Source organism: Heterodontus francisci, chromosome 4 (assembly GCF_036365525.1).
Source record: "Heterodontus francisci isolate sHetFra1 chromosome 4, sHetFra1.hap1, whole genome shotgun sequence".
NCBI lineage: Eukaryota > Metazoa > Chordata > Chondrichthyes > Heterodontiformes > Heterodontidae > Heterodontus > Heterodontus francisci.
In genome coordinates this window covers 118,114,017-118,126,886 of record NC_090374.1, presented here as the reverse complement: position 1 = coordinate 118,126,886, position 12,870 = coordinate 118,114,017, and the positions used below count along the sequence as shown (strand labels likewise).

General features: G+C 43.7%; 1 protein-coding gene across 1 annotated transcript in view; it reads right to left on the bottom strand.

Annotated features, from left to right (window-relative positions):
• The window catches only part of LOC137368706 (solute carrier family 28 member 3-like), a 266,723-nt gene that overhangs the window by 116,094 nt on the left and 137,759 nt on the right, over positions 1-12,870 (bottom strand). The window contains exon 7 of the mRNA XM_068028876.1: positions 6,203-6,316. Within this exon, the coding sequence (XP_067884977.1) occupies positions 6,203-6,316 (114 nt within the window). The remainder of the gene's footprint in view (positions 1-6,202; positions 6,317-12,870) is intronic.

The window sequence follows — 12,870 nt, the reverse complement described above, 5'->3', positions numbered from 1 at the left end:
CTGGCTCTAACCCACCAACTTATGCATTTTACTCGAGCATGGTAGGCTGCATGCATGCATCCCCCTGGAAGGAGACGTGGGGTTGCACATTAGAACAATATTTCAACACACTTTTCAGTTTAAAGTTGGGCTCACTGTTGCCTGAACTTCCTGAAACTTGCCAGTGAAAGCATAGAAGTAATTGAGGGGGCTGAATCAATCTCAGGGAAACATGCCAACAAATACTCAGTACTCACAGTTGCTTTCTTACCTTCGAATAGGAAAGGGCTTGTTCACAGTATTTTTGCTGAGAGATTATTTTCAGCACTTTGGAGAATTGATCTATCACACGTATGCTTCCTTAGACTGGATCTCAGATGAGGATCAAGATGACCGGCAATAGCACCAATAACCGCACCCAGAGCCTGCTGGTCACCGACCTGTAGCTGCAGAGGAGGGAGGGGAGCAACAAAGAGGGCAGCAGCACAAAGAGGTGACCAACAGAGAAGTGACCAGCACAGAGGGGAACACCAGAAAGATGTAATTCACATGAAGCACAACCCACAAAACAGGATCTACAGGCTTAGGCTCAGTTTCCTTGACATGTGATGGCAGACATCCACAGCCTCCTAGAAGACCTACTGCCAGGTGGATCCGTTGGCCATATCTTATCAGTGGCTGTTAAAGTCACCACCAACCTCAACTTTTCATCCTTCTGATCCTTCCAGGGCTCTGCCCCAGACATATCCAGGATCTCCCACTTGGCAACCAATAAATGCTTTAGACAGGTCACTGATATCTTGTTTGCCAGGGCTGGCAATTATGTCAATTTTGTCTGCAATAATGTCAGTGAGAATAAGCAGGCGCTCGCTTTGCGGATCTAGCCAGCTCCCACAGGTGCCGGGCACCATCAATTGCACACACATGGGAGTCAAGGCATGCCCAGAAAAAGCTGGAGTATTAGTCATCCACTCAATCAATGTGCAGCAGGTGTGCAACCACAGAAGGATCTATATGCAGTGTATGCAAGATTCCCAGGAAGCTGCCCCGTGCTAGTCCAAGCTCCTTGATCTCTGCAAACCTGAGACTTAAGGGGTGGCTGTTAGGCAACAAGGGATACGCATTGCAAACTTGACTCATGACATCCATCAGAAAGTGAAGCTCAATAGCATTGAATACCATATCATCACCAGATGTGTGACTGAACAGGCCATCGGCATGCTGAAGATGCGCTTCAGGTGCTTCAACAGATCTGGAGGCACCCTTCGGTACACACCAACCAAGCTGTCAAGAATGGTCATGGTTTGCTATGCTCTGTACAACACTGTGCCATAAAAAGCGTGCACCTGTAGGAGGAACAAGGCAAAAAGCTCAGATCCTCCTTGGACAATTTGGAGGAGGAGAGGGGGAAGAAGAGGAGGAGGGTTGTGAGGACAATGCACCCCCAGCTGCTCACATTACTGCCCAGGATGCCAGGCATGCCCTTATTTTTCACTTAATATTCACTTAGGTTGCATCAGTGCATCCATGTCACCAGAAAATGCAACAGCCACTCTTCCTCCTCCACAGCCTTCAGCAGTTTGTTGGGCACTCATTCCTACCAGGGAAACAAAAAATACTGGTTGGAAAAGTGAGTCAGGTTCTTCCTTCCACAAAAGAATACACAAAATAAATCTGGTCATTCCTGCAGAACCCCACCCTTGATCATCAGGAATCTCGGCCCCAATCCCAGTTGGACTCCCAGATAGGCCTCACTTTCATGGCTTTGGGGTAGATATGCTGGCTGAGACCAGACATACCTGCATCAATAATGCACTGGGACCTGACCAAGGGCTGGGGAGCAAGAATTCCCAATTTAGAGAATTACCATAGCCCTGTTCCCCCTTTACTTTGATGGCTTTGTGGGTATGGATGTAAGCTCCACCCCAATAAGACAATCTTGAAAATTCTGCCTTGAAGGCAGGACCAGGCATATCCAGTGTCTGGCTGAGTTTACACCATTTCAGTAAACGCCCGCTGGATTTATATAGTGGAAGTCCACCAGAATGGCTGTACACCTTCAGGACCTAATCATTTTAAAGAAAGTACTGCCAGCTTCCAAGCCATGGCACAAAGGCAGGTATAGCACTTTTCTCAGTGACAAACTGCAAACCTCATCCTATTTCCACCTTCAGTATCCCATTCCCAGTATTCCCACACTCAGTATTTCCCATTCCTAACGCTTCCACACTCCAACACCACTATCCCAGTTGTCAAGAAAAACCATATGCCAAATAAGGAATATTAATTCATTGGTTGGAAACATACATTGAACTTTTAATGGAAAAAATCTTGCAATTAACTTTTTAAAAACTGACAGCAAAATGGCCACTGCAAAACGCATCTGAAACACCTTTTCACATTCCAAGGCCCGAACCAGAGACAGAGGTCTGAAGAGCATGGACCCAGAACAATGTCTGGATTTGAATTGTGTTTGAATTACCTAAGATTGCTTCATTAGCACGGCAATCCTAACACCTTGACTTTGAAAAAGCAACCCCCTCCAAGTGCAAATATTGCCATCCTGGGGCATGGGGAACCAATTCCGAACCCTGAATCTTATTAGAAGATTCCATAGAATACACTGAGGCAGTCATGTGACCACATGTGTCCATCTCTGTGAAAGCTGGGAGTTTTCCTTGAACTAAGAGTCAAGCCAGTAACTCAGATTGTGCAGCAGCAGGAAGGTTGTGTGCCTCCCTCTCTCTTTCTCTCTCTGAAGGATACTGAGGGAAGTGAGGGTGGAAATGGCAGAGGCACTGGTCATTATTTTTCAGTCTTCCTTAGATTCAGGGGTGATGCCAGAAGACTGGAGAATTGCAAACTTGTTCCAAAAAAGTTGTAACGATAAGCCCAGCAACTACAGGCCAGTCAGTTTAACTTCGGTGATGGGAAAATCTCAAGAAAAAATAATTTGGGACAAAATCAATAGTCACATGGACAAATGCGAGTTAATTAAGGAAAGCCAGCATAGATTTCTTAAGGGAAAATCATATTTAACAACTTGCTGGAGTTTTTTGAGGAGGTAACAGAGAATTTTGATGAGGGCAATGCTGTTGATGTGGTGTACGTGAACTTTCAAAAGGCGTTTGATACAGTGCCACACAACAGACTTGTGAGAAAACTTGTAGCTCATGGAATAAAAGGGACGGTAGCAGCATGGATACAAAATTGGCTAAGTGACAGGAAACAAAGAGTAGTGGTTAATGGATGTTTTTCAGGCTGGAGGAGGGTTTATACTGTTATACAACACAGAAACAGGCCTTTCAGCCCATCGTGTCTGTGCTGGCTTGTGACTTGTAGTGGAGTTCCCCAGGGATCAGTGCTGGGACCCTTGCTTTTCTTGACATATATTAATGATCTAGACCTTGGTTTACAGTGCACAATTTCAAAGTTTGCAGATGGTACGAAACTTGGAAGCATTGTAAACTGTGAGGAGGATAGCGTAGAACTTCAAAAGGACATAGACAGGTTGGTGGAATGGGCATACAGGTGGCAGATGATGTTTAATGCAGAGAAATGTGAAGTGATTAATTTTGGTAGGAAGGACATAGAGAGACAATATAGAATAAAGGGTACAATTCCAAAGCAGGTGCAGGAGCAGAGGGACCTAGGTGTACATGTGCATAAATCATTGCAGTTGGCAGGACAGGTTGAGAGAGCAGTTAATAAAGCATACAGCATCCTGAGCTTTATTAATAGGGACATAGAGTACACGAGCAAGGAAGTTATGTTGAACTTGTATAAGACACTAGTCCGGCCTCAGCTGGAGTATTGCGTCCAATTCTGGGCGCCGCACTTGAGAAAAGACATGAAGACATTGGAGACAGTACAGAAAAGATTCACAAGAATGGTTCCAGGGATGAGGAATTTCAGTTATGAAGACAGATTGGAGAAGTTAGGACTGTTTTCTTTGGAGACGAGAAGGCTGAGAGGTGATTTGATAGAGGTATTCAAAATCATGAGGGGTCTGGACAGAGCAGATAGAAAGAAACTGTTCCCACTCCTGAAAGGATCGAGAACGAGAGGGCACAGATTTAAAGTATTTGGTAGGAGAAGCAAAAGTGACATGAGGAAAAACTTTTCACGCTGCGAGTGGTTAAGGTCTGGAATGCGCTGCCTAAGAACGTGATGGAGGCAGGTTCAACTGAAGCATTCAAAAGGGAATTAGACAGTTATATGCAAAGGAAGAATGTACAGGGTTATGATGAGAAGGCAGGGGAATGGAACTGAGGGAATTGCTCTTTCAGAAAGCCGGTGTGGACACGATGGGTCAAATGGCCTCCTTCTGCACTGTAACTATTGTGTGATTCTCTCTCTCCAGATAACACAAGTCTGAAAACCGTCTGCAACTGTGGACCCTCCAAGCCTACTGATTGCTACAGACAGAGACCAGGGGAAGAGAGCCATCTATAAGTCTGCTTCCAAGAAAATCCTGGGCCAAGCGGGCCAGCCACAAAATGCACTTTGACTAGTCAAAGATTTCAAGAATACAATTTTAGCCGGAAGACCACAGAATCATCCAACCTCGCAGACTGTGTATTTAATTTTTATTTATTCTGGACTCAAATCCAACCACAAAATCTACTTCTCACTCTGTAATCAATTTGTGTGTGTGTGCTTCTCTTGTGAATGTGTGCGTGAATGTGTAGCATATTTCTTTTATTACTTTCTTTAGATTTGGTTCAGATTGTTTAGTATAATAAACTTACCTCTTGTTTAAACTCAAGAAAGCCTGTCCGATTGGTTCTTTCACAATCATATTAAAGGTAAAAGGTAAAATACTCACTGAGGTTGTAAGCACAATCACTGTTTAAAAAGGAATAAGCCCTGTTGCAGCCAAATAAGAGGAAGAGCAAGAGGGGAGCCTGTGAATTTTTTTTTATTCATTCACGGGATGTGGGTGTCGCTGGCCAGGCCAGCATTTATTGCCCATCCCTAATTGCCCTTGAGACTGTGGTGGTGAGATGCCTTCTTGAACCGCTGCAGTCCTTGTGGGGTAGGTACACCCACAGTGTTGTTAGGAAGGGATTTCCAGGATTTTGACCCAGCGACAGTGAAGGAACGGCGATATAGTTCCAAGTCAGGATGGTGTGCGACTTGGAGGGGAACTTGCAGATGGTGGTGTTCCCATGTATTTGCTGCCCTTGTCCTTCTAGTTGGTAGAGGTCGCGGGTTTGGAAGGTGCTGTCTAAGGAGCCTTGGTGCATTGCTGCAGTGCATCTTGTAGATCGTACACACTGCTGCCACTGTGCGTCGGTGGTGGAGGGAGTGAATGTTTGTAGATGGGGTGCCAATCAAGCGGGTTGCTTTGTCCTGGATGGTGTCGAGCTTCTTGAGTGTTGTTGGAGCTGCACCCATCCAGGCAAGTGGAGAGTATTCCATCACACTCCTGACTTGTGCCTTGTAGATTGTCGACAGGCTTTGGGGAGTCAGGAGGTGAGTTACTGGCCTCAGGATTCCTAGCCTCTGACCTGCTCTTGTAGCCACGGTATTTATATGGCTACTCCAGTTCAGTTTTCGGTCAATGGTAGCCCCTAGGATGTTGATAGTGGGGGATTCAGCGATGGTAATGCCATTGAATGTCAAGGGGAGATGGTTAGATTCTCTCTTGTTGGAGATGGTCATTGCCTGGCACTTGTGTGGCGCGAATGTTACTTGCCACTAATCAGCCCAAGCCTGGATATTGTCCAGGTCTTGCTGCATTTCTACAGACTGCTTCAGTACCTGAGGAGTCGCGAATGGTGCTGAACACCACCCCGCTCCTCATCTGGCCATGTCACGTGGGTCACCCTCCCAACCAGATCATCACTTCCACTCAATATTTCTACACACCTATCCAGCTGCCCAGGGAGCAGCTTCCCTACCATCATCCACTTGATTCTGGACTTTAAAAAAACTCAGAGGTAACATTTATTATATTTTCCACAAAAACTAACATAATCATAGAATTTAAATCCAAAAACATTGCTAATTCTCCATTAATACTATGTAATAAAAATTAACATTTTTAATTATTCAATCACTACAATTCAGTGGCCCTGATTTGTTGTATATTACATACTATAAAATAACCTATCTTCCTGCACACCAAAAGCAATGACATTGGAGATTGACTGTTATTGAATACTTAAGGTGCAGTGCACTTTAAGTTTTTTCAAAGAGTTCCTGTTCTTCCACCTACCTGTACTTGTTTCCCCATCCACTGGAAAGCATAGAATCCTGATTCTGTTCTCAGAATAATTAGTCCAAAAATAAACTGCAAGGCTAAGCCCCAGAAAACAGTTCTCCATCTTACCTAAATGTAAATCCAGTAAGAACAATTTAAGAAGGTGAACTTAATTACAGAACCATCATTTTAGCATTTTTCTCATTATTTAGTCAAAATCTTGTTGGGAGCAAAAAACAAACTGAATAAAAGATCCAAATCAATCCAAAATCAAGCTGTTTCAGATGATGAATCCAAAATCAATGTATTCAGATTCAAAGGTATTTTTTCTGGCAATGCAAGTTACTTAATCTACATCAAGACAACCCATTTTTCTTCAAACTTGTTCAGTAACCTTTGTGTCATATGTCTTGTTGAATTTCTCTTGCTGGTGAAAGCCTTTAAACTTTGAAAAACGATTCTGAGTACCTTTTTATTACACTATTTGGGTTTGGATTTGAATTTAAATGATCTGGGTATATGCATGTATTTGAGCAGAATCACTTTCATTGCTTCTTAATAGTTATTTTTAATTTTTAATAAGGAATGTGTTTTTTGGTTGCAGTATGAACACAATATTTACCATATGAATACAGTATTTCATTCTTGCGGAGCAAAAGGCCTTTTATTCCTGAGATGTGTTTTCTGTCAATTTTTAATGTAATTTTCCCTTGCTATGAGCTTTAAATACCAAGCCTGCTGATTTTTTTTAATATTCATGATGCCCTTCCTGTATGGGTTGCTGAAATATGCAGAATTCATTGTGTATTGGGCAAGGTGCAAAAGTGTTTGTTTTACTGGACTAGTAGCCCAGAGGCCTGAATGAATAACCCAGTAGAATGTGAGTTTAAATCCCCCCCATGGCATTATGGGAATTCGAATTGAGTTCTTAAAAAATGTAACTTGACTCCTCCATCACCATCCCTGGTTATGTCCTCGATCACCTGAGGTGAACAGTATAGGGCCCGCTTTTAACTGTGTAAGTGTAAGGCTTTGAGCGAGTTGAAATTTCGCCCACAGAGTTTGGGGAGTCTTCAACATTAACTCTGGACCCCATGAAGTTTCATGGCTTCAGGTCACAGATGAACAAGGAAACCTGCTGCCGAATACCACATGCCACCCTTCCTCAGTTGATAAACAAGTATTCCGCCATGTCAAACACCACTTTCAGGAAGCATTGAAGGAAAGGGCTTCCATCACCAAGAGTGGCTCAGCAGTAGCAACACGAACCAAGCTGGTAGACTCCTGAAGGATATAGCTGCCAGACTAGACTTGCAGCAGGCAGTGTAAGAACCAACATGAGGGAAATACCTTCATGACCTCAGACTCACTAATCTAGCTGTCACAGTTGCATTTTCCCAAGACAGCATTGGTAGAAAAAACCACTGCACAGTCTTCAGGGAAATCAAGTCCCATTTTCACACTGCTCCATCATGCTGTGTGACACTACCACTATGTTAAGTGCATAGATTGAAAAAGTCTAAGGGCTTAAAACTGGGAAATATATGAGGTACTGTGGGCCAGCTACAGCAGCAGAACTGTATACCACCACAATCTGTAACCACATGGCCTGGCATTCCCTCATTCCTCCATCACCATGAAGCCAGATGACACAATCATGACTCAATTAATAATGTAGAAAAGCATACCAGGAGCAGATCCAGGCATATCAACAAGTGCCAACCTCTTGACGCTGCGGCACAGGATTACATGCACACTAAGCAGAAAAGCATCATGCTATTGACTGAACTAAGTAATCCCATAAACAATGGATCATGGTCAAAGCCATGAATGTTGTTGGAAAATTAAGCAACTGACAGGAAGAGGAGTTTCCATAAACAACTCCATCCTTAATAATGGTGAAGACCAGCATTTGAGTGCAAAAGTCAAAGCTGAAGGGTTTGTCATCATCTTCAGCCAGAAATGTCAAGTGGATGATCCTTTACAATCTTTTTCTGGAGTCCCCAACATCATAGATGTCAGTCTTCAGCCACTTTGATTCACTCCACACGACATCAAGAAACAGCAAAGTGCACTGGACCCAGAAAGGTTATGGGCCACGACAGTATTCCAGCTGCAGTGCTGAAGAACTTTGCTTCAGAACCAGTCGCACCCTTAGCTAAGCTGCACCATACAGCTACAACACTGGTATTTACCAATCATTCTGGAAAACTGCCAAAGTATGTCCTGTCCCCAAAAAGATAAAATCCAACCCAGCTGTCATGAAAACCACACCTGTCAAAGTGAGATATCTTGATTTCATCATATGGAACATTAATTTTAAACTGTTGCTGGACTGAAAAAAATTGCTTGGGTTAAAAGGTCAGTGGCTGGAAACATGACTGCTTATTTTGCATTCAAAAAGACAGTTGAAAAAAAAAGTCAATTCAGTTTACAGAGATTGGTCTGGGCAACCGTTATCCACATCTTGTCTGTGTAAGAGACAGCAATACACCCCCCCTTACCGAGAGCTTTGAAATCCACAAACAGCAGGCAAGCTTGTCCCAGATAGGGATTTGGTCACATGATTAACCTGCCGGCCAACTTGGAGTTTTGAATTGTGCTCACAGAACATTGATTGGAAATATTGCACGGAACCTCCTTAGTGTAAATAGTTTGGATGGAGCAGTTTTTGTCAGGTGTGTCCAGGAAGGTTTCCTGACTCAATATGTAGATAGGCCGACTAAAGGGGAGGCTATGTTGGACTTGGTGCTTGGCAACGAACCAGGCCAGGTGGCAGATCTCTCGGTGGGAGAGCATTTCGGTGATAGTGATCACAACTCCCTGACCTTTACTATAGTCATGGAGAGGGACAGGAGCAGACGGGATGGGAAAATATTTAATTGGGGGAGGGGGAATTACAATGCTATTAGGCAGGAACTGAGGAGCATAAACTGGGAACAGATGTTCTCAGGGAAATGCACGACAGAAATGTGGAGGTTGTTGAGGGAGCACTTGCTGCGACTGCTGGATAGGTTTGTCCCGATGAGGCACGGAAGGGATGGTAGGATGAAGGAACCTTGGATGACAAGAGATGTGGAACAGCTAGTCAAGAGGAAGAAGGAAGCTTACTTAAGGTTGAGGAAGCAAGGATCAGACAGGGCTCTAGAGGGTTACAAGGTAGCCAGGAAGGAACTGAAGAATGGAATTAGGAGAGCTAGAAGGGGACATGAAAAAGTCTTGGCGGATAGGATTAAGGAAAATCCCAAGGCGTTCTACACTTATGTGAGGAACAAGAGGATGGCCAGAGTGAGGGTAGGGCCGATCAGGGATAGTGGAGGGAGGAGGTAGGGGAGGTCCTAAATGAATACTTTGCTTCAGTATTCACTAGTGAGAGGGACCTGGTCGTTTGTGAGGACAGCGTGGAACAGGCTGACATGCTCGAACAGGTTGAGGTTAAGAGGGAGGATGTGCTGGAAATTTTGAATGATATGGGGACAGATAAGTCCCCGGGGCCAGACGGGATATACCCAAGGATATTACGGGAAGCGAGGGAAGAGATTGCTGCGCCTTTGGCGATGATCTTTGCGTCCTCACTGTCCACTGGAGTAGTACCGGATGATTGGAGGGTGGCAAATGTTGTTCCCTTGTTCAAGAAAGGGAATAGGGATAACCCTGGGAATTATAGACCAGTCAGTCTTACGTCGGTAGTGGGCAAATTATTGGAGAGGATTCTGAGAGACAGGATTTATGATTATTTGAAAAAGCATAGTTTGATTAGAGACAGTCAGCATGGCTTTGTGAGGGGCAGGTCATGCCTCACAAGCCTTATTGAATTCTTTGAAGATGTGACAAAACACATTGATGAAGGAAGAGCAGTGGATGTGGTGTGTATGGATTTTAGCAAGGCGTTTGATAAGGTTCCCCATGGTAGGCTCATTCAGAAAGTGAGGAGGCATGGGATACAGGGGAGGTTGGCTGTCTGGATACAAAATTGGCTGGCCCATAGAAGACAGAGGGTGGTAGTAGATGGAAAGTATTCAGCATGGAGCTCAGTGACCAGTGGTGTTCTGCAGGGATCTGTTCTGGGACCTCTGCTCTTTGTGATTTTTATAAATGACTTGGATGAGGAAGTGGAAGGCTGGGTTAGCAAGTTTGCCGATGACACGAAGGTTGCTGGAGTTGTGGATAGTGTGGAAGGCTGTTGTAGGTTGCAACGGGACATTGACAGGATGCAGAGCTGGGCTGAGAAGTGGCAGATGGAGTTCAACCTGGAAAAGTGTGAAGAGATTCATTTTGGAAGGTCAAATTTGAATGCAGAATACAGGCTTAAAGACAGGATTCTTGGTAGTGTGGAGGAACAGAGGGATCTTGGGGTCCATGTCCATAGATCGCTCAAAGTTGCCACCTAAGTTGATAGAGTTGTTAAGAAGGCGTATGGTGTGTTGGCTTTCATTAACAGGGGGATTGAGTTTAAGAGCCGCGAGGTTATGTTGTAGCTCTATAAGGCCCTGGTTCAACCACACTTAGAATATTGTGTTCAGTTCTGGTCGCCTCATTATAGGAAAGATGTGGAAGCTTTAGAGAGGGTGCAGAGGAGATTTTCCAGGATGCTGCCTGGACTGGAGGGCATGTCTTACGAAGAAAGATTGAGGGAGCTAGGGCTTTTCTCATTGGAGCGAAGAAGGATGAGAGGTGACTTGATAGAGGGGTACAAGATGATGAGTGGCATAGATAGAGTGGATAGCCAGAGACTTTTTCCCAGGGTGGAAAGGGCTATCACCAGGGGGCATAATTTTAAGGTGATTGGAGGAAGGTTTCGGGGAGATGTCAGAGGTAGGTTCTTTACAGAGAGTGGTGGGTGCGTGGAATGCGCTGCCAGCGGTGGTAGTAGAAGCAGATACATTAGGGACATTTAAGAGACTCTTGGATAGGTACATGGATGATAGTAGAATAAAGGGTAGGTAGTTAGTTTGATCTTAGAGTAGGTTAAAGGTTCGGCACAACATCGTGGGCCGAAGGGCTTGTACTGTGCTGTACTGTTCTATGTTTTATGTTCTAAAACAGTTTGAAGAGTGACTAGAATTTGAAGACAACAGAGAAGGAAGGTCTCTCTGTTGTTTCCCTCTCTCTCCCTCTCTCACGAAGTTCCAGGGGATCTACTGAAGTCACTCAAACCTCAAGAGAGAAGACCACTGCAGCTAAACAAGTTTGAAAGTGTACACTGGGCCCCAATGAGAACTGTAAAATTCAACTGCAATCCAAGACATAACATCAAACCCAAAAGCTGGTAACTGAACTCCAACTATTACTTTAAACCTTTCTCCTTCTTTCTCCTCCTCTGTCTCTATTTGCATGTGCTTATCCCATATGCATGCTAGCGTGGTCGCGTTGTGTATTTCTGGTAGTTTTAACCGAATTAGGTTAATAAGCTTATACCCTTCTTGTTTAAATCTAAGAAAATCTGTCTGGTTGATTTCTTTAGAGGAGTGGGTGAACAAGGATTCACTGAGGGGAGCTAAAAAATGGTATTTTAAAAATTAAGCCCTGTTAGGGCCAAACCAGGCACAGACTGAGAGGGAACTCCTCGACCCTTTTCTCATCTGGTCATAACACCAGCCAATTATCACACAATCAGCCTACACCCAATCATCAATATAATGATGTAAGTAAAAACATAAAGTAGACACTTCCTTTACATAGAACAGAACTGAATCATAGAATCTTACTGAAATCATTTGAGAGAAAAGGCTAAAATAAAAGCAAAATACTGCGGATGCTGGAAATCTGAAACAAAAACAAGAAATGCTGGATTCACTCAGCAGGTCTGGCAGCATCTGTGGAAAGAGAAGCAGAGTTAACGTTTAGGGTCAGTGACCCTTCTTCGGAACATACTTCAGAATACTTCCATGGTTCGTTCACAATGCTGAGTAGCCACAGCCAAAGAAAACCAGTTATTAAATTGTACTAATAGGACTTTCAATATAAAACAAATAGCTCATTTTGTCATGGTAAAAGACCTTGGTTAGATCCCATTTGCTCCCTCATGGGGAGGCGGTGACGGAGTGGTAATGTCACTAGATTTGGAACCCAGAGACCCAGGCTTATGCTCTGGAGACATGGGTTCGAATCCCACCACAGCAGATGATGGAATCTGAATTCAATTAATAAATCTAGAATTAAAAAGCAAGTCCAGTGGTGACCATGAAACCATTGTTTATTGTTGTAAAAACCCATCTGGTTCACTAATGTCCTTTATGGAAGGAAATCTGATGTCCTTACCTGGTCTGGCCTACATGTGACTCCAGACCCACCGCAATGTGGTTGACTCTTAAATGCCCTCTGAATTGGCCTAGCAAGCCATTCAGTTCAAGCGCAATTAGGGATGGGCAATAAATGCTGGCATAATCAGCAACACCCACATCCCATGAATAAATAAAAAGAAAAATTTAGAATACTGCATCTAGCTTTCTTCCCCTCAAATGATGGACATTATAGAGGCTATGGAAAAGTTTCAAAGAAGGGCCACAAGAATTATTCTCAGCTTAAAAACCCTTAGTTACTCAGAGACACTTAAAGAGCTGTGTTGTTTCACTTTAGAAATGTGTAGACTTTGGAATGATTTGATTATCTAAAATTATTAAAGGACTAATTTGTATTCTTATTGATGGAATATTTCAATTTGATAGATGAAGGCAGACAAG